The sequence below is a fragment of the Lathyrus oleraceus genome, chromosome 1 (genome assembly GCF_024323335.1).
Source record: "Lathyrus oleraceus cultivar Zhongwan6 chromosome 1, CAAS_Psat_ZW6_1.0, whole genome shotgun sequence".
NCBI lineage: Eukaryota > Viridiplantae > Streptophyta > Magnoliopsida > Fabales > Fabaceae > Lathyrus > Lathyrus oleraceus.
In genome coordinates, this window is record NC_066579.1 from 20592331 (window position 1) to 20611828 (window position 19498).

Below are 19498 nucleotides of genomic sequence, written 5' to 3' on the forward strand. Positions count from 1 at the left end.
ATAATTGCGTAGCGCCAGACGCTTCAAAATCAACTTCTTCACCCTTGTCAGCAATTACAACATCCTTAGCCGGAGTCATTAGAATGGATTTAGTGGGGCCCATTTTCTTAGCTCACTTTGATTATTTACAATCATTTTCTTGTACAACTAAATGTATAAAGAATTCATATTCTTATTGATTTATTACAAATCATGCATAACATTAATTATCTTACGGTTGAATTATTTTAATACTCCACTGACCTAGTCAATAGAAAGGAGGCCGTGGACATAATTATTCATTTCAAACCCCAACTATATTTTGGTAAATAAATAATTTAAATATGTTGAGTTATAATACTATATATGATGACGTGAGATTGGTAAAAAGTATAGTTGCATGCTTAACTTAATCATTTCAAACAAACAATGTAGATTTTCCATTACCAATCAAAAGACAATTCACTGTATATGATAATTATACCTTTTTTTTATAAATCCTTAATTCAGTTGAATGCAAGATTCAAACATTGCTCTAACATTTCTGAACTACCTGCAATTTTAACATATGTATTAGACTTTGAAAAAAATTGTAAAAAAATGTGTTTCTATGTGTTTTCTATAATTAGTTTTGAAGGATTTCATAATAAATTTTTATGTAATTGTTTTTTTAATTTCTAACACCATTAGGCATGCTGAAACTAAACATGACATGCAATAATCTATTTATAATTTAGTCGTATACACATATTTCATAAGATGACAACGCATTTTGTTATCAATCTAAAATACTTATTAACATTTGAAGATATGATACTCATATAAATTTTGTAGTTGAAAGAACACACAAAACGCAATGTTCAACTTAACAAAATAGGATTTTGAATAATTTCACACACATGAATTAAATACTCATTATCATCCTTTAAACCATACATGAAATATAAATGTCAATTGTAATCCCACAAAATAAACACTTCAAAAAAGTAAGAACACATCCTACAACCAAAACATATCATGTTCTTAACAACTTCATACTTAAACTCATTCTGGTGCTAAAAAGTTCATAAAATATATTTCAATATCAAATTTCCGAAAATTCTAATTAAGAAGATGGTTCTACCTTTAATTTCTTGGATGGTTTGGTGTCTGATAATTGCGTAGCGCCAGACGCTTCAAAATCAACTTCTTCACCCTTGTCAGCAATTACAACATCCTTAGCCGGAGTCATTAGAATGGATTTAGTGGGGCCCATTTTCTTAGCTCACTTTGATTATTTACAATCATTTTCTTGTACAACTAAATGTATAAAGAATTCATATTCTTATTGATTTATTACAAATCATGCATAACATTAATTATCTTACGGTTGAATTATTTTAATACTCCACTGACCTAGTCAATAGAAAGGAGGCCGTGGACATAATTATTCATTTCAACCCCCAACTATATTTTGGTAAATAAATAATTTAAATATGTTGAGTTATAATACTATATATGATGACGTGAGATTGGTAAAAAGTATAGTTGCATGCTTAACTTAATCATTTCAAACAAACAATGTAGATTTTCCATTACCAATCAAAAGACAATTCACTGTATATGATAATTATACCTTTTTTTATAAATCCTTAATTCAGTTGAATGCAAGATTCAAACATTGCTCTAACATTTCTGAACTACCTGCAATTTTAACATATGTATTAGACTTTGAAAAAAATTGTAAAAAAATGTGTTTCTATGTGTTTTCTATAATTAGTTTTGAAGGATTTCATAATAATTTTTATGTAATTGTTTTTTAATTTCTAACACCATTAGGCATGCTGAAACTAAACATGACATGCAATAATCTATTTATAATTTAGTCGTATACACATATTTCATAAGATGACAACGCATTTTGTTATCAATCTAAAATACTTATTAACATTTGAAGATATGATACTCATATAAATTTTGTAGTTGAAAGAACACACAAACGCAATGTTCAACTTAACAAAATAGGATTTTGAATAATTTCACACACATGAATTAAATACTCATTATCATCCTTTAAACCATACATGAAATATAAATGTCAATTGTAATCCCACAAAATAAACACTTCAAAAAAGTAAGAACACATCCTACAACCAAAACATATCATGTTCTTAACAACTTCATACTTAAACTCATTCTGGTGCTAAAAAGTTCATAAAATATATTTCAATATCAAATTTCCGAAAATTCTAATTAAGAAGATGGTTCTACCTTAATTTCTTGGATGGTTTGGTGTCTGATAATTGCGTAGCGCCAGACGCTTCAAAATCAACTTCTTCACCCTTGTCAGCAATTACAACATCCTTAGCCGGAGTCATTAGAATGGATTTAGTGGGGCCCATTTTCTTAGCTCACTTTGATTATTTACAATCATTTTCTTGTACAACTAAATGTATAAAGAATTCATATTCTTATTGATTTATTACAAATCATGCATAACATTAATTATCTTACGGTTGAATTATTTTAATACTCCACTGACCTAGTCAATAGAAAGGAGGCCGTGGACATAATTATTCATTTCAACCCCCAACTATATTTTGGTAAATAAATAATTTAAATATGTTGAGTTATAATACTATATATGATGACGTGAGATTGGTAAAAAGTATAGTTGCATGCTTAACTTAATCATTTCAAACAAACAATGTAGATTTTCCATTACCAATCAAAAGACAATTCACTGTATATGATAATTATACCTTTTTTTTATAAATCCTTAATTCAGTTGAATGCAAGATTCAAACATTGCTCTAACATTTCTGAACTACCTGCAATTTTAACATATGTATTAGACTTTGAAAAAAATTGTAAAAAAATGTGTTTCTATGTGTTTTCTATAATTAGTTTTGAAGGATTTCATAATAAATTTTTATGTAATTGTTTTTTTAATTTCTAACACCATTAGGCATGCTGAAACTAAACATGACATGCAATAATCTATTTATAATTTAGTCGTATACACATATTTCATAAGATGACAACGCATTTTGTTATCAATCTAAAATACTTATTAACATTTGAAGATATGATACTCATATAAATTTTGTAGTTGAAAGAACACACAAAACGCAATGTTCAACTTAACAAAATAGGATTTTGAATAATTTCACACACATGAATTAAATACTCATTATCATCCTTTAAACCATACATGAAATATAAATGTCAATTGTAATCCCACAAAATAAACACTTCAAAAAAGTAAGAACACATCCTACAACCAAAACATATCATGTTCTTAACAACTTCATACTTAAACTCATTCTGGTGCTAAAAAGTTCATAAAATATATTTCAATATCAAATTTCCGAAAATTCTAATTAAGAAGATGGTTCTACCTTTAATTTCTTGGATGGTTTGGTGTCTGATAATTGCGTAGCGCCAGACGCTTCAAAATCAACTTCTTCACCCTTGTCAGCAATTACAACATCCTTAGCCGGAGTCATTAGAATGGATTTAGTGGGGCCCATTTTCTTAGCTCACTTTGATTATTTACAATCATTTTCTTGTACAACTAAATGTATAAAGAATTCATATTCTTATTGATTTATTACAAATCATGCATAACATTAATTATCTTACGGTTGAATTATTTTAATACTCCAGTGACCTAGTCAATAGAAAGGAGGCCGTGGACATAATTATTCATTTCAACCCCCAACTATATTTTGGTAAATAAATAATTTAAATATGTTGAGTTATAATACTATATATGATGACGTGAGATTGGTAAAAAGTATAGTTGCATGCTTAACTTAATCATTTCAAACAAACAATGTAGATTTTCCATTACCAATCAAAAGACAATTCACTGTATATGATAATTATACCTTTTTTTTTATAAATCCTTAATTCAGTTGAATGCAAGATTCAAACATTGCTCTAACATTTCTGAACTACCTGCAATTTTAACATATGTATTAGACTTTGAAAAAAATTGTAAAAAATGTGTTTCTATGTGTTTTCTATAATTAGTTTTGAAGGATTTCATAATAAATTTTTATGTAATTGTTTTTTTAATTTCTAACACCATTAGGCATGCTGAAACTAAACATGACATGCAATAATCTATTTATAATTTAGTCGTATACACATATTTCATAAGATGACAACGCATTTTGTTATCAATCTAAAATACTTATTAACATTTGAAGATATGATACTCATATAAATTTGTAGTTGAAAGAACACACAAAACGCAATGTTCAACTTAACAAAATAGGATTTTGAATAATTTCACACACATGAATTAAATACTCATTATCATCCTTTAAACCATACATGAAATATAAATGTCAATTGTAATCCCACAAAATAAACACTTCAAAAAAGTAAGAACACATCCTACAACCAAAAATATCATGTTCTTAACAACTTCATACTTAAACTCATTCTGGTGCTAAAAAGTTCATAAAATATATTTCAATATCAAATTTCCGAAAATTCTAATTAAGAAGATGGTTCTACCTTTAATTTCTTGGATGGTTTGGTCTCTGATAATTGCGTAGCGCCAGACGCTTCAAAATCAACTTCTTCACCCTTGTCAGCAATTACAACATCCTTAGCCGGAGTCATTAGAATGATTGATTCTGGATCATTTTCACCAGATGCAGATAATGTTTGCTTGCAATATAAAAAATTAATTGTCAAATATAAAATGAATTATAATAATATAATATTTATCATAGAAAATTATTATGTTAACAAATGAAGATACTTACTGCGGAAGTTTCCAAATTTTCTTTGTTAGGGACCAACTTTGCATATTCAGTTTTAGACTGATTCTGCACATTGAAACATCGAATATTTATTATACTTGTTAAATGTTTAAATAATACATGAATTAAGTGAATATTATACGTCTTCTACTATCTAGTCATTTTCAATCTCTTTAACAAAGGCTTCATCATCACAAAGCTTCCAAACAGACGCTTGGGAAAACGTTGGTTGCACCTTAACTCTAAAAGCCATTTTCTTATTCAACAACATTTCAAGCTCATCAGGATAAACCATTGGATCATCTTCTCCATTCTAATGGAAAAATAAAATATCAACCATGAGTGATAATCTGAACTTTACAACTCGATAAACTATTAACATTTTAACTTATGTATAACAATGTACCTCCACCATAGAGTTATGCATAAATTCAGCAGTCATTCCAAGTATAGCAGCACATTCGGAATTCCATAATACAAATCGATATTTTGATTCACCATTGCTAACATATATCTCAATCTTGTACCTATAATATTTTAAACAAAATAATCTACTTTTAATATATAAAAGTTAATTACCACCATAATTACTTAATTACCCTAATTACAATTCATAATACAGCTACTTTCATATTCCTATAAGTAATTTCGTATTAAACTCTATTTAATACTCTAACTAACTCTACCATTTTACAATTTAATAACAATATATATTTAATTGTATAATTATATGTTATTAAATTATAACTTTAAATTAAAAATAACTATTTAATATAGTTGATTAATATTAATTGAGTAATTTTAATATTATTGTTAATTTACCTACCAATTAATTATTATTATTATTATTATTATTATTATTATTATTAATATTTACCCGCCATATATGATAAGAATATTTTTAAAATTTAAGTAGTATAGTTATTATTTGATTTGATTTGATTTAATTGAGATCCAAACTCTATAAATTAAAATCGGTTACTTATTATGAACAATAATATAGGGTCATTTCAATGTCAATCTATTATTAATTGAATTTTACATAGATGTAATTTTGCAATAACACGCTGGCATATTGAATCTTATACCGCTGTTATCTTTGCACTAACATATTTTATCCTTTCAACAGAATAATTATAGTATATACGTACATTCTGTATACCGAATTATAATAAAAATGTATTAAAATCAAAAGCAATAAAACTGTTTACAGTAAATAAAAATATAGAATAACATCTTAAAATTCTATTCTATTTGATTATTCATTTACTTATTACTAATTTATTTATTATATAAAAATATATCAAATAAAATTTTAAATATATGTTGTGTCATTAGCATTTATTTCAACTTTTGATTTATTATTGATTTTTTATTTCAATGAATTTTCTTTAAATATTTATGATCATGAAGAAATTAGACTATATTTTTATTTACTGTAAACAGTTTTATTGCTTTTGATTTTAATACATTTTTATTATAATTCGGTATACAGAATGTACGTATTTACTATAATTATTCTGTTGAAAGGATAAAATATGTTAGTGCAAAGATAACAGCGGTATAAGATTCAATATGCCAGCGTGTTATTGCAAAATTACATCTATGTAAATTTCAATTAATAATAGATTGACATTGAAATGACCCTATATTATTGTTCATAATAAGTAACCGATTTTAATTTATAGAGTTTGGATCTCAATTAAATCAAATCAAATCAAATAATAAATATACTATTTAAATTTTAAAAATATTCTTATCATATATGGCGGGTAAATATCAATAATAATAATAATAATAACAATAATAATAATAATTAATTGGTAGGTAAATTAACAATAATATTAAATTACTCAATTAATATTAATCAACTATATTAAATAGTTATTTTTAATTTAAAGTTATAATTTAATAACATATAATTATACAATCAAAACGATGTTATATATGTGTAACATCAAAGGTTGGATCCTTTTCAGCATTTTACCACACACATCTATCAAATTTATATACTCTCTTCTTTTCCAGGTTATTAGGTTTGTAATTTTATAGTCATCTAAATTTGCAGTTACATTAATTTTTGAATTTTTTTTAGTGAAAATGAGTAGAAAGGTTGATTCTGTGAAAGACATCAATGACTCAAAAGAAACTTGACGTCTTGCTGTTCGAATAATGGATGTTTGGAGTATTGTGAATAATAAGGGTATTGAACATTTGGAGATGATTGTTATGGATTCCTTGGTAAATTGCTTTTCTTTTTTTAAGTATAGATTTTTGTATGATAGTTAGTAATTACAACAAAATGCTTTTTTGTATAACATATAAAAAGAAGATTATTTTCATTTTGTTAGGGTGATCGGATTCAGGTTCTTATTCGTCATGACCATTTACTGAAATGGAAAGAGGTCATTAAGGAGAATATGACCTGCATTATAAACAATGGCAGTGTCTATAACAATGATTTTCAGTGGAAGGTATGTGATCATTCAAAAAAAATTGTGTTTCTTGGTGGTACCACAATGAAGGCAATCGAACTTCAAAATATTCCACCTAAAGGATATTTCTTTAAATATTTTGGTGAGATACTTCAAGGCAAATGCAAAATCGATAGACTGGAAGGTAATTTAAATTCTATTATAACTTATATAACTTATATATTTGCAAACACATTCAATAATGAACCTTACTTTAATGTAGATATTATTGGTGCTGTTAGTGAGATAAACCATATCCAATCCAACACTCCGGGAAGAAAGTTGTGTTGTTTCTGTTGTGCTGAAAGATTTGAAGTAATGCGCATTGTTTTCATAACTTATGTGTTTGATAAATTTATATATTTTGCATCAATGAATCCCATCATATAATATTGTTTATTTATATTGCAAAATAGGGGTAATTGCATAAATTGCAATTTATGGGAAATCTATGGATCAAAATGTTTGGCTTACTACAATGATCCTAAAAACAATGGAGCTATTGTAATTCTGCTCACTCATGCAATGGTAAAAGATGGCCAAGGTATTACACTATCAGACTTTATAAATACATAGCTGATTTGTATTTTTCATTATACGTTCAATAATTTTTATATTAATTATACAATTTACAATGTCAAATGCATGGAGTGGTTCCAAATTGTTGATAAATGAAGACATCCCTGAAATTCAAGATTTTCTGTCTAAGTATGGATTTTATTTATTTATTTATATTCAGATTATTATACATAATTTTTAATTTCAAAAACAATCTTATTTCTATAGGTTGCCTACTAATGAACAGAAGGAGAAGCCTACTCAATCTGCAAAATCTTTTTCTAATTGGTCTGGTGGTTCTCAGTATTCGCCAGTAGAAAGGTTTGTTCATAATGCGAAATGTATGTCCTTAAGTCAGTTCTGCAAAATCAAACATGTAAGTTGAATACTATAGAGCCGAATTTATCTTTACTATTACAATTATATTGTTTGCTTTTTGAAATTAATATCATTTTTTATTTGCTTTTAGGAAACTTTATGTGTTACTGTAGCAACCACATTGAAATTTGTTGTCTCAAAGTATGGATGGTTTTATTATGGCTGCACAAGGTGTTCTTCGAAGGCACCTAATCCTGAAAAAGCTTATGAATGTTCATGTGGGCAAAAAGTCGAACAGCCTATACCAAAGTACATATAATCTAGATGAATTGCAAATAAATTTGGTAATGGATTTGTTATTGAATTATAATAAAAACTAGTGGGATACCTGTGCTATCGCACGGGTTCCGTCGGGATTTATATTTTATGATTGTCACTATTACTTTTCAAATTTATATATATTTATTAAGTTCATTAATATTTATATAATTAAAAATATATTGCATAAACAATTTTTTTATAAAATATGCGAGCGAACATTTTTTTGTTGTCAAATTAATGAATCATTTAATATGTGAGAAACATTTGTGTGAAAATGTTGGATAAAATAAAAGGGCAGATTTATATAGCTATTCTGGACAAATAGTATAGTAAACTTTAGTTCGAAAAGTATTCTGGATCTTAAAACTAAAATGAATTTAAAACTAAAATAAATTGAAATTTGAAACATTCTTAAATAAAAAAAACAATAGAAATTTGATCCATAGTCCAATTATTCAAAGTAAAAAAATTGCTATCAAAAGTTAACAAACAACTGTGTCTTTGGCCGAATGAGGATCATATAGTAAAAGAAAATGGTTTAAAATATCATTTGGTATTGGTTTAATAATTAGTTTTTGTTACATTAATAATTGGTAAGCCTATTCATTATATTATGTGGTATTGGTTTTCTAATTATATATATAAGACATTATTATAATATAGAGTTATGATTAATGGTACATAGGTAGACTAAAAGACACACTTAAAAAGTATAAAAAGCATGCATAACTCATTATAATCTTAGCATTGTAAAACGCAGAAGCATTGGAAAACATGAAAAGTGTTTGTGTGCATTAGAAGTAATATTGACACATGCAAAACCTTATAGTGACACTTATTTTATATTCTCATCATTCAATACTACAACATAGCTACACTACCTATAAGACACATTGTAATATCACATCAAACTTTCACTTTTTACAAACAATGGACTAATCTACTTTAAATATTCAATAGAAGATTTAAAGACTAAGCAAGTAAGATAAAAAATATATACTCCCTCTGACCTTATAAAAAAACATTTAATTACTTATAAAAAAAATTATTTAAAATTTGCTAAAGTATAAAAAATATTTAAAATATGTAAAGTTATACTAAAAATTTAATTACTTATAAAAAAATTATTTTAAAATATAGTAGTATATTCATACAGTAAAAGAAAATAGTTTAAAATATCATTTGGTATTGGTTTAATAATTAGTTTTTGTTACATTAATAATTGGTAAGCCTATTCAATATATTATGTGGTATTGGTTTTCTAATTATATATATAAGACATTATTATAATATAGAGTTATGAATAATGGTACATAGGTAGACTAAAAGACACACTTAAAAAGTAAAAAAAAGCATGCATAACTCATTATAATCTTAGCATTGTAAAACGCAGAAGCATTGGAAAACATGAAAAGTTTTTGTGTGCATTAGAAGTAATATTGACACATACAAAACCTTATAGTGACACTTATTTTATATTCTCATCATTCAATACTACAACATAGCTACACTACCTATAAGACACATTGTAATATCACATCAAACTTTCACTTTTTACAAACAATGGACTAATCTACTTTAAGTATTCAATAGAAGATTTAAAGACTAAGCAAGTAAGATAAAAAATATATACTCCCTCTGACCTTATAAAAAAACATTTAATTACTTATAAAAAAAATTATTTTAAAATTTGCTAAAGTATAAAAAATATTTAAAAATATGTAAAGTTATACTAAAAAATTTAATTACTTATAAAAAAATTATTTTAAAATATAGTAGTATATTCATACAGTAAAAGAAAATGGTTTAAAATATCATTTGGTATTGGTTTAATAATTAGTTTTTGTTACATTAATAATTGGTAAGCCTATTCAATATATTATGTGGTATTGGTTTTCTAATTATATATATAAGACATTATTATAATATAGAGTTATGAATAATGGTACATAGGTAGACTAAAAGACACACTTAAAAAGTAAAAAAAAGCATGCATAACTCATTATAATCTTAGCATTGTAAAACGCAGAAGCATTGGAAAACATGAAAAGTTTTTGTGTGCATTAGAAGTAATATTGACACATGCAAAACCTTATAGTGACACTTATTTTATATTCTCATCATTCAATACTACAACATAGCTACACTACCTATAAGACACATTGTAATATCACATCAAACTTTCACTTTTTACAAAAAATGGGCTAATCTACTTTAAATATCCAATAGAAGATTTAAAGACTAAGCAAGTAAGATAAAAAATATATACTCCCTCTAACCTTATAAAAAAAATTTAATTACTTATAAAAAAAATTATTTTAAAATTTGCTAAAGTATAAAGAATATTTAAAAATATGTAAAGTTATACTAAAAAATTTAATTACTTATAAAAAAATTATTTTAAAATATAGTAGTATATTCATACAGTAAAAGAAAATGGTTTAAAATATCATTTGTTATTGGTTTAATAATTAGTTTTTGTTACATTAATAATTGGTAAGTCTATTCAATATATTATGTGGTATTGGTTTTCTAATTATATATATAAAACATTATTATAATATAGAGTTATGAATAATGGTACATAGGTAGACTAAAAGACACACTTAAAAAGTAAAAAAAAAGCATGCATAACTCCTTATAATCTTAGCATTGTAAAACGCAGAAGCATTGGAAAACATGAAAAGTTTTTGTGTGCATTAGAAGTAATATTGACACATGCAAAACCTTATAGTGACACTTATTTTATATTCTCATCATTCAATACTACAACATAGCTACACTACCTATAAGACACATTGTAATATCACATCAAACTTTCACTTTTTACAAACAATGGGCTAATCTACTTTAAATATCCAATAGAAGATTTAAAGACTAAGCAAGTAAGATAAAAAATATATACTCCCTCTGACCTTATAAAAAAAATTTAATTACTTATAAAAAAAATTATTTTAAAATTTGCTAAAGTATAAAGAATATTTAAAAATATGTAAAGTTATACTAAAAAATTTAATTACTTATAAAAAAATTATTTTAAAATATAGTAGTATATTCATACAGTAAAAGAAAATGGTTTAAAATATCATTTGGTATTGGTTTAATAATTAGTTTTTGTTACATTAATAATTGGTAAGTCTATTCAATATATTATGTGGTATTGGTTTTCTAATTATATATATAAGACATTATTATAATATAGAGTTATGAATAATGGTACATAGGTAGACTAAAAGACACACTTAAAAAGTAAAAAAAAGCATGCATAACTCATTATAATCTTAGCATTGTAAAACGCAGAAGCATTGGAAAACATGAAAAGTTTTTGTGTGCATTAGAAGTAATATTGACACATGCAAAACCTTATAGTGACACTTATTTTATATTCTCATCATTCAATACTACAACATAGCTACACTACCTATAAGACACATTGTAATATCACATCAAACTTTCACTTTTTACAAACAATGGGCTAATCTACTTTAAATATCCAATAGAAGATTTAAAGACTAAGCAAGTAAGATAAAAAATATATACTCCCTCTGACCTTATAAAAAAAATTTAATTACTTATAAAAAAAATTATTTTAAAATTTGCTAAAGTATAAAGAATATTTAAAAATATGTAAAGTTATACTAAAAATTTTAATTACTTATAAAAAAATTATTTTAAAATTTGCTAAAGTATAAAGAATATTTAAAAATATGTAAAGTTATACTAAAAAATTTGCTAAAGTTCAAACGGATGAAAATGACATTTTTTAATATCCTGGCCATAGAAAAAATAATAATTTATTACTCTGTAGTTTTATAGACTATTAAATGTTGCTACAACAAAATACTGTTACAACAGTGCTTCAATTATAAAACTTGATCCTAAAATGTGTCTCAAATAAGAGATATATTATTTCCATGATGAGAATCAGGATTTAATCCAAACAACTATAACATTATTTCTGATATATTTGTTTGAAGAATCAAAAACATCATAATTGAAACGCATAAGATAGACAAAAAATCAACTTCCAAATAGTTTGGATTGTCTTGAAACATTTGTCGATTTAAAACTAAAATATAACAAAATCAAAACTATGAAATTCCATGAAATATTACAAATAACTCAATCATCATCTATCGACCATCTTCCTTTTTTACAGGTTTCATCATCTTCGTAGAGGAAAGTTGAACACTTTCAACATCTTCTGACGCTTTAGGATTTATACGTTTACAGGGGGTCATCACAGAATTCGCAGCATTGGGGTCGAAATCAGCAGATACAGATAAAGGTTCCTGAAAATCATGTGTGTCTTCAATTAGATATTGAAAGCAGGAATATATGACAACTAATTCGATATAAGATATAAAATATAAAATATAACTTACCGATAAACTCTTCATATCATCTTGTGAGGAAGACAATGAAATTGGAATTTTCGATACATCCTGCAGAGAGATAATGGAATTATTAGGGTATTTTTGTTAACTCAAATCAGAATTAAGATACAAATCAATGAGATTGAAACATTTGCCAATAATATGTTAATACATACCTCATGAGACTTGAAGGTGTCCTTAACTTTCTTACGTGAATCTGCATGATATATGAAGCTCCTACGGCAAGATCGCCCACATATTTCGACACCAGATGGGATGGTACAATTGCTTGTATCATATCCAGCTTTTAATCATAAAAAATAAAAATGTGCCAAATTTGTTTCAGATAATCATTAACTATATAGAAATAAGTACGAAAACTAAAACATAAACAACTAACAGTGAAAATAATACCTTAGAGTCAACCAAAATTAGTTCAAGGTGTTCTTTGTTTGACGAACTTCTCACAGTCCAGAGATGTCTACAACGAACAACAATCTTCCACAAATCTTTAGAATCGTTAATGTCCATCACGGATTCAATCGGTCGCGCCATCGTTGATGTAAATTCTGAAAAAATCTGAAACCTAATTAGTAGGTTACAATACGTTCAAAAAATAGAAGAAACATGATTATCAATGAAATTGTGGAAAGGTTATGGAGTTTACCGAATGGAAAAGTTGAAAGAGGAAGAAGAAAGAATTTGTGAATGAGTGACGAAAATAGGTTTTCAATTTGTGAATGAATTGAAAGGGGAAACAGAAAGATATCATGAATGAGTTGAAAGGGGAAGAAGAATGAATTTGTAGAGCCATGGTGTAGATAGGGTTTTCTAATACCCAAAACAATTATAAATGAAACACAATTTTCCAAATTGAATTATAAATGAAACTCAATTTTCCAAATTGAATTGGAATTCAAAGAGGCATAAAATGAATTGGTGTCTGCGTATCCCAAAATGTTCCTCGTGTATCCCATTTTGTATTTTGTATAAACCATATATGTGAGAATAAACTAAGAAATGACACCTCAGCAAAATTAATTGCCAAATCTCTAATAGTTTAGGAATTTTGAAAAAGTCAATAATGCCCTTTTGTTTTAGTTAAAAATAGATTTGATCAAAAGGGTAAATTAGAGAGTAATTAGGGATTGTTTTTATTAGTTAGATATTAGATGTATTAAAATCAAAAGCAATAAAACTGTTTACAGTAAATAAAAATATAGTCTAATTTCTTCATGATCATAAATATTTAAAGAAAAATTCATTGAAATAAAAAATCAATAATAAATCAAAAGTTGAAATAAATGCTAATGACACAACATATATTTAAAATTTTATTTGATATATTTTTATATAATAAATAAATTAGTAATAAGTAAATGAATAATCAAATAGAATAGAATTTTAAGATGTTATTCTATATTTTTATTTACTGTAAACAATTTTATTGCTTTTGATTTTAATACATTTTTATTATAATTCGGTATACAGAATGTACGTATTTACTATAATTATTCTGTTGAAAGGATAAAATATGTTAGTGCAAAGATAACAGCGGTATAAGATTCAATATGCCAGCGTGTTATTGCAAAATTACATCTATGTAAAATTCAATTAATAATAGATTGACATTGAAATGACCCTATATTATTGTTCATAATAAATAACCGATTTTAATTTATAGAGTTTGGATCTCAATTAAATTAAATCAAATCAAATAATAAATATACTATTTAAATTTTAAAAATATTCTTATCATATATGGAGGGTAAATATTAATAATAATAATAACAATAATAATAATTAATTGGTAGGTAAATTAACAATAATATTAAATTACTCAATTAATATTAATCAACTATATTAAATAGTTATTTTTAATTTAAAGTTATAATTTAATAACATATAATTATACAATTAAATATATATTTTTATTAAATTGTAAAATGATAGAGTTAGTTAAAGTATTAAATAGAGTTTAATACGAAATTACTTATAGGAACATGAAAGTAACTGTATTATGGATTGTAATTAGGGTAATTAAGTAATTATGGTGGTAATTTACTTTTATATATTATATATTAAAAGTAGATAAACTTATAACTATCAAATTAGTGAGATTGTTAAATAAATTGAAGCTCTTTAAGATCAAGAATAAAACAAACAGAAGGAAGAAGATAAATCGTGTTTTCAAAAAACATCTCATTAGAAAATAAATCACATCTATTAAAAAAAACAATTATATTGATTAAATAGAGTAATATTCTGAGTTAAGTGAATAAACATAGATCTTTGAATTAATAATATATAAATGAGCAACATGTGGTGTCAAAGTAAACTTTAACATCTGATATCAACGAATCCTAAGTTATAAATTATACCATAAAATTGGTTAAAAAATTATACAACAAAATTGTATTAATAAACCTCTATTAATAAATCATTTTATATAAAAAATAATTATGAAATATAATTTGTTGGACTATATAAACGTAGTAATAATACCTTTACAATTTTTTAAAACCATATATTTTATTATTTAATATTCTCTCTTCTGAATTTTTATAAATAATCTTTTTTTAAGAATAATACAAAAATAATCATAATTTGAAAGTATTTATCAATATAATATTTTTTTTTAAAAGAGAACCAAGACGCCAGTTGTTATGTCACATGCATCAATTTATACTCAGACACCACTTATGCATGTAAAATGTAAAAACATGTGTCACTCCAATTGGCGCATACATGTAAAATTTAGGAATATGTGTCACTGCATTGACGCATAAATGTGGCTATTCTTTATTTTTTTACATGTATGCGCCAATTGCAACGGCGCATGCTCATATATCTTATATGCTTTTACATGCATGCGACAATTGCAGTGACACATACTTTTATATTTACATGCATGTCCCAATTACAATGACACGTGCACTTACATTTTACATGAATGCACCAATTGCAGTGACGCATGTTCCCACAAACATGATTGGTTTGAAAAATAAATTGAAAACACAGTTATTTTGGAATATAATTTTAAAAAATTAATTATTTAAAAAAATTCTCTCTTCTTCTCATTCTATTAATTTTATATTTTCATAATATTCATGAAACAATTTTTTTAAAGTAGTTATAATTTATCTTTGTCGAACAAAATTATCTATATTTTAAATTTGTATAGAATTGACAAATAACTTATAATTTAAAATGGATGTAGTATATTTGAGACATTGAATTTGTGTTTCTAAACTACAAAATATTTATATGGTAAGTGCTATTAAAAAATTCAAATATTATGAGTTTTTCAATTGGATAGATGAAATTGACAAATGACTTATAATTTAAAATGGATGTAGTATATTTGAGACATTGAATTTGTGTTTCTAAACTACAAAATATTTATATGGTAAGTGCTATTAAAAAATTCAAATATTATGACTTTTCCAAAATAGGGAAAGTTTATTTTGGAAAAAGATTATTTTCAAAAAGGAAAATAAAAAAGTAAAATTAAAAGTAAATATATTAAGAATAAATAAATAATATTTATATGGTAAGTGCTATTAAAAAATTCAAATATTATGACTTTTTTCAAAATAGGGAAAGTTTATTTTAGAAAAAGATTATTTTCAAAAAGGAAAATAAAAAAGTAAAATTAAAAGTAAATATACTAAGAAAAAATAAATATATAATTCATATCATTGATCTCATATATTTTATTTTGATTAAATTATTATATTATTTCATTTCTTTTTGAAATATGCCTATAAATAAGAAATCTGATCTATTATAATTATAAGTCATCGCTAAAGAGAATGTCAAAAATGATCAACATATTGTTATTGATTACCTGTTTGGTGACCATTAGTACTGGCCACAAAAATAATGATATGCCTGTTGGGTTGAAAGAAGAAGATTTAGAATTGGAGAGACAACTAAGTATCCTTAACAAGTCTCCTATAAAGAGTATCCATGTATATTTACACACAATTTATTGGTAGTGTAGGTTGGTTTAATCTAACATGCTTTCTAATATTTTGTTTTTATTTCATTTATGTGGTTTTTATAGACAAAATCGGGATATATAGTTGATTGTATTGATATTAACAAACAACCGGCTTTTGATCATCCTTTATTAAAAAATCACAAACTACAGGTAAAATAATTCAATGTATATTATTTTTCAATTTTTTATTACTTGTACAACTTGTTTTAATATTTTTTTTTTTTACTTTTTATGTGATAGAAAAAACCAATTTTTGAGAGAAATATTACTGAAAAAAGAGTTCAAAATTCATCGATCAACCTTAAATTTGTATTTGAGAAATTTAGATGTCCCCAAAGAACGGTTCCTATTCGAAGAACAACAAAAAATGATTTAATTCAAGGCAAATCTCTATTCAAGGCACATAATGTAACTCAAAATGGCTCCATTAATCATGTAAGCTTTTTTAATTTATTTATATAATTAATATATATATATATATATATATATATATATATATATATATATTAATATGTGAATTAAAAAAAAATTATAGTTTGCTCGTGTGTATCTTACACATGCGGGTGCTCCTTATTATGGAGCTAGTGGAATTACTAGTGTTTGGAATCCAAAAATTTATAAAGGTCAATCAAGCAGCGGTTCCTTATATGTTCAAAATGGAGAAGGAGACATCATTAATAAAATTTCGCTTGGATGGCACGTGAGTTTTCATTTATTTTATGATTTTAATTTTCTTTTATTCTTAAAACATGCATGTATATATATATTTTAATATTTAAATGAATTCAAAGACATATAAATTATTTTTTAATTTATCTCATACATGATGTTAGGTATCTCCACAATTATATAACGACGATCAAACTCATTTATATTTTTTTTGGGCGGTAAGTAAAATTTATATATAATTTAATATTCACTTATTAATAGTATGTAAGTTATTTACTTAAATAACTGTTTATATATCCATCATAAAGAAATATTTGAGTATTGCATCTTTAACCAATAAGCTAACACTATTTTATTTTAATTTATATAATTATATTTGATGTAGTTTAAATTTTAGATGTTTCAAATGCATTTTAGGCTAAGATAACTTTATCCATTTTGAAATTGGTAATTAAAAATATTCTTATCATATAATTTTTTTATGAATATTTTTATTATTTATTCAATATTTCTTATATTAAAAAATTACAGTCAGGTAAGGAGGGATGCTTTAATATGTTCTGCAAAGGTTTCGTTCAGGTTGATCAATCATATCACTTTGGTGCACGTATATCTAAAACATCAACCTATGGTGGAAAAATTATTGAGCTGCCACTTAAAATTTCTCGGGTAATCTCTTTACTTAAAGTTTAAATTAAAATATTTAAATTATCTAATATCATAAATAGATTTTTTTAAATGTAATCATTTCAAGTGATGAATTTCAAGGAGATACTATACAAAATATTAGAGAATGTATACATCATAAATAAAATAAAATAATTTTAATTTAATAATAAAAATTTGGGTATTTAAAATTCTAATAATAAAATGTTATGGTGTTCAGGATAATGTAGGCAATTGGTGGTTAAAAGTGGGAGATAAGGATCTTGGATATTTTCCTGCAGCTTTATTCCCCAGATTGTCCACTCGAGCTGATCAAGTGGGATGGGGTGGATATACAGTAACTCCAGCGGGTACTACTAGTCCAGCAATGGGTTCTGGATACATACCAGATAATGATGCTACTCATGCATCTTATTTTAAGTTTGTTAAATATTTGGAAATAGTTGGAATGGAATTTGATCCTCTACCATTTATGGTAGCTAGTTATAATGATGCTCCAAATTGCTATGGACTTACAAACTATAAAGATACAAAAAAGGATTTTGGGTATTCTCTTCAATTTGGAGGACCAGGTGGTAATTGTAGAACTTAACTATAATGATCAAGTTTTGTTATATATAATAAAGATATGAAGACAAATATGATTTTCCTTTTTTATGAAAATAAAATATTGAATAAATATTAAAATTTAAATTTTTTAGAGGGTTTCTTATGGTCTAATAATATAAAATATTATTCTTCAATTATTTAAAGAGGTAGTAATACAAATATTAAAACCCATTATCTTATAATATGGTAATAATAGAGTATATGAAAATATTTGAAGAAACCTTTGAACTGCCTACTATTTTAATATTTAACTTAATACAAAAAAATTATTATTTTTGTAAAAATATTTTTTATTTAGTCTTCAAATCTAGTCAATATTAACTATTTGCTTAGTATCACATAACAAATTATACATAAGATTATTATTTGATCTTTAGCCAATAACTGACGTAACACCTGTAACACCCTGTAATATAAGAGTGGCTAGAATGATCACATTTAGGATATAAAATGATGATATTGATACATCAAATAGCCTATAACTGATATAAGTGCCATAATTAGCCTAAGCTAATACAAAATAGGAGAGCTTTCTTGCATCCATCAAGTTACCATGTATTTCCTCTTTTCTGAAACTGGTCGATTAAAAATATAGACAATAATATGGGAAGGCTAGTAATATCTCATTGAAGCCCAGCTCAATCATAAGTCCTCTTGGTTAAAGAGTTTATTAATACTGATCATAAATTATACTACTCATAAATTATTAGGTTCTAACACTCCTTGGTCATAAATTAAAATAAAGAGGTTCTAGGTGAAATC

General features: G+C 25.1%; 2 protein-coding genes across 4 annotated transcripts; one reads left to right on the forward strand and one right to left on the reverse strand.

Annotated features, from left to right (window-relative positions):
- Nucleotides 1-12348: 12348 nt before the first annotated feature.
- LOC127115363 (uncharacterized) lies at nt 12349-13734 on the reverse strand. 2 transcript variants are annotated; one of them, XR_007800707.1, is made up of 5 exons: nt 13454-13734; nt 13201-13355; nt 12963-13090; nt 12796-12855; nt 12349-12702 (listed from the first exon to the last, which is right to left on the reverse strand). XR_007800707.1 is itself a non-coding variant. In XM_051046930.1 (5 exons), exons 1-4 carry the CDS (start codon nt 13598-13600, stop codon nt 12807-12809), a joined length of 489 nt encoding a protein of 162 aa, XP_050902887.1. In that variant the 5' UTR covers nt 13601-13734; the 3' UTR covers nt 12349-12702; nt 12796-12806. The 2 variants fall into 2 exon arrangements, 1 of the variants encoding a protein (XP_050902887.1); XM_051046930.1 differs by having other exon boundaries at nt 13201-13365.
- Nucleotides 13735-16597: 2863 nt separating this feature from the next.
- Nucleotides 16598-18768, forward strand: LOC127115364 (uncharacterized). 2 transcript variants are annotated; one of them, XM_051046931.1, is made up of 7 exons: nt 16598-16760; nt 16856-16942; nt 17033-17227; nt 17328-17492; nt 17626-17679; nt 17993-18130; nt 18348-18768. In XM_051046931.1, the coding sequence occupies exons 1-7, from the start codon at nt 16602-16604 to the stop codon at nt 18717-18719; spliced, it is 1170 nt and encodes a 389-aa protein (XP_050902888.1). In that variant the 5' UTR covers nt 16598-16601; the 3' UTR covers nt 18720-18768. The 2 variants fall into 2 exon arrangements, with proteins under 2 accessions (XP_050902888.1, XP_050902889.1); XM_051046932.1 differs by lacking the exon at nt 17626-17679.
- Nucleotides 18769-19498: the final 730 nt, after the last annotated feature.

Bases quoted from the DNA above. Each gene is read 5' to 3' on its own strand.
- LOC127115363 (XM_051046930.1), bottom strand. From the start codon at position 13,600: ATGGCTCTACAAATTCATTCTTCTTCCCCTTTCAACTCATTCATGATA. The intron at 13,091-13,200 runs GTATTATTTTCA...TATGATTAAAAG, and splicing joins TAATTTTGGTTGACTCTAAG to CTGGATATGATACAAGCAAT. The intron at 12,856-12,962 runs GTATGTATTAAC...ATCTCTCTGCAG, and splicing joins ACACCTTCAAGTCTCATGAG to GATGTATCGAAAATTCCAAT.
- LOC127115364 (XM_051046931.1), top strand. From the start codon at position 16,602: ATGTCAAAAATGATCAACATATTGTTATTGATTACCTGTTTGGTGACC. The intron at 17,680-17,992 runs GTAAGTAAAATT...AAAAAATTACAG, and splicing joins ATTTATATTTTTTTTGGGCG to TCAGGTAAGGAGGGATGCTT. The intron at 18,131-18,347 runs GTAATCTCTTTA...TATGGTGTTCAG, and splicing joins TGCCACTTAAAATTTCTCGG to GATAATGTAGGCAATTGGTG.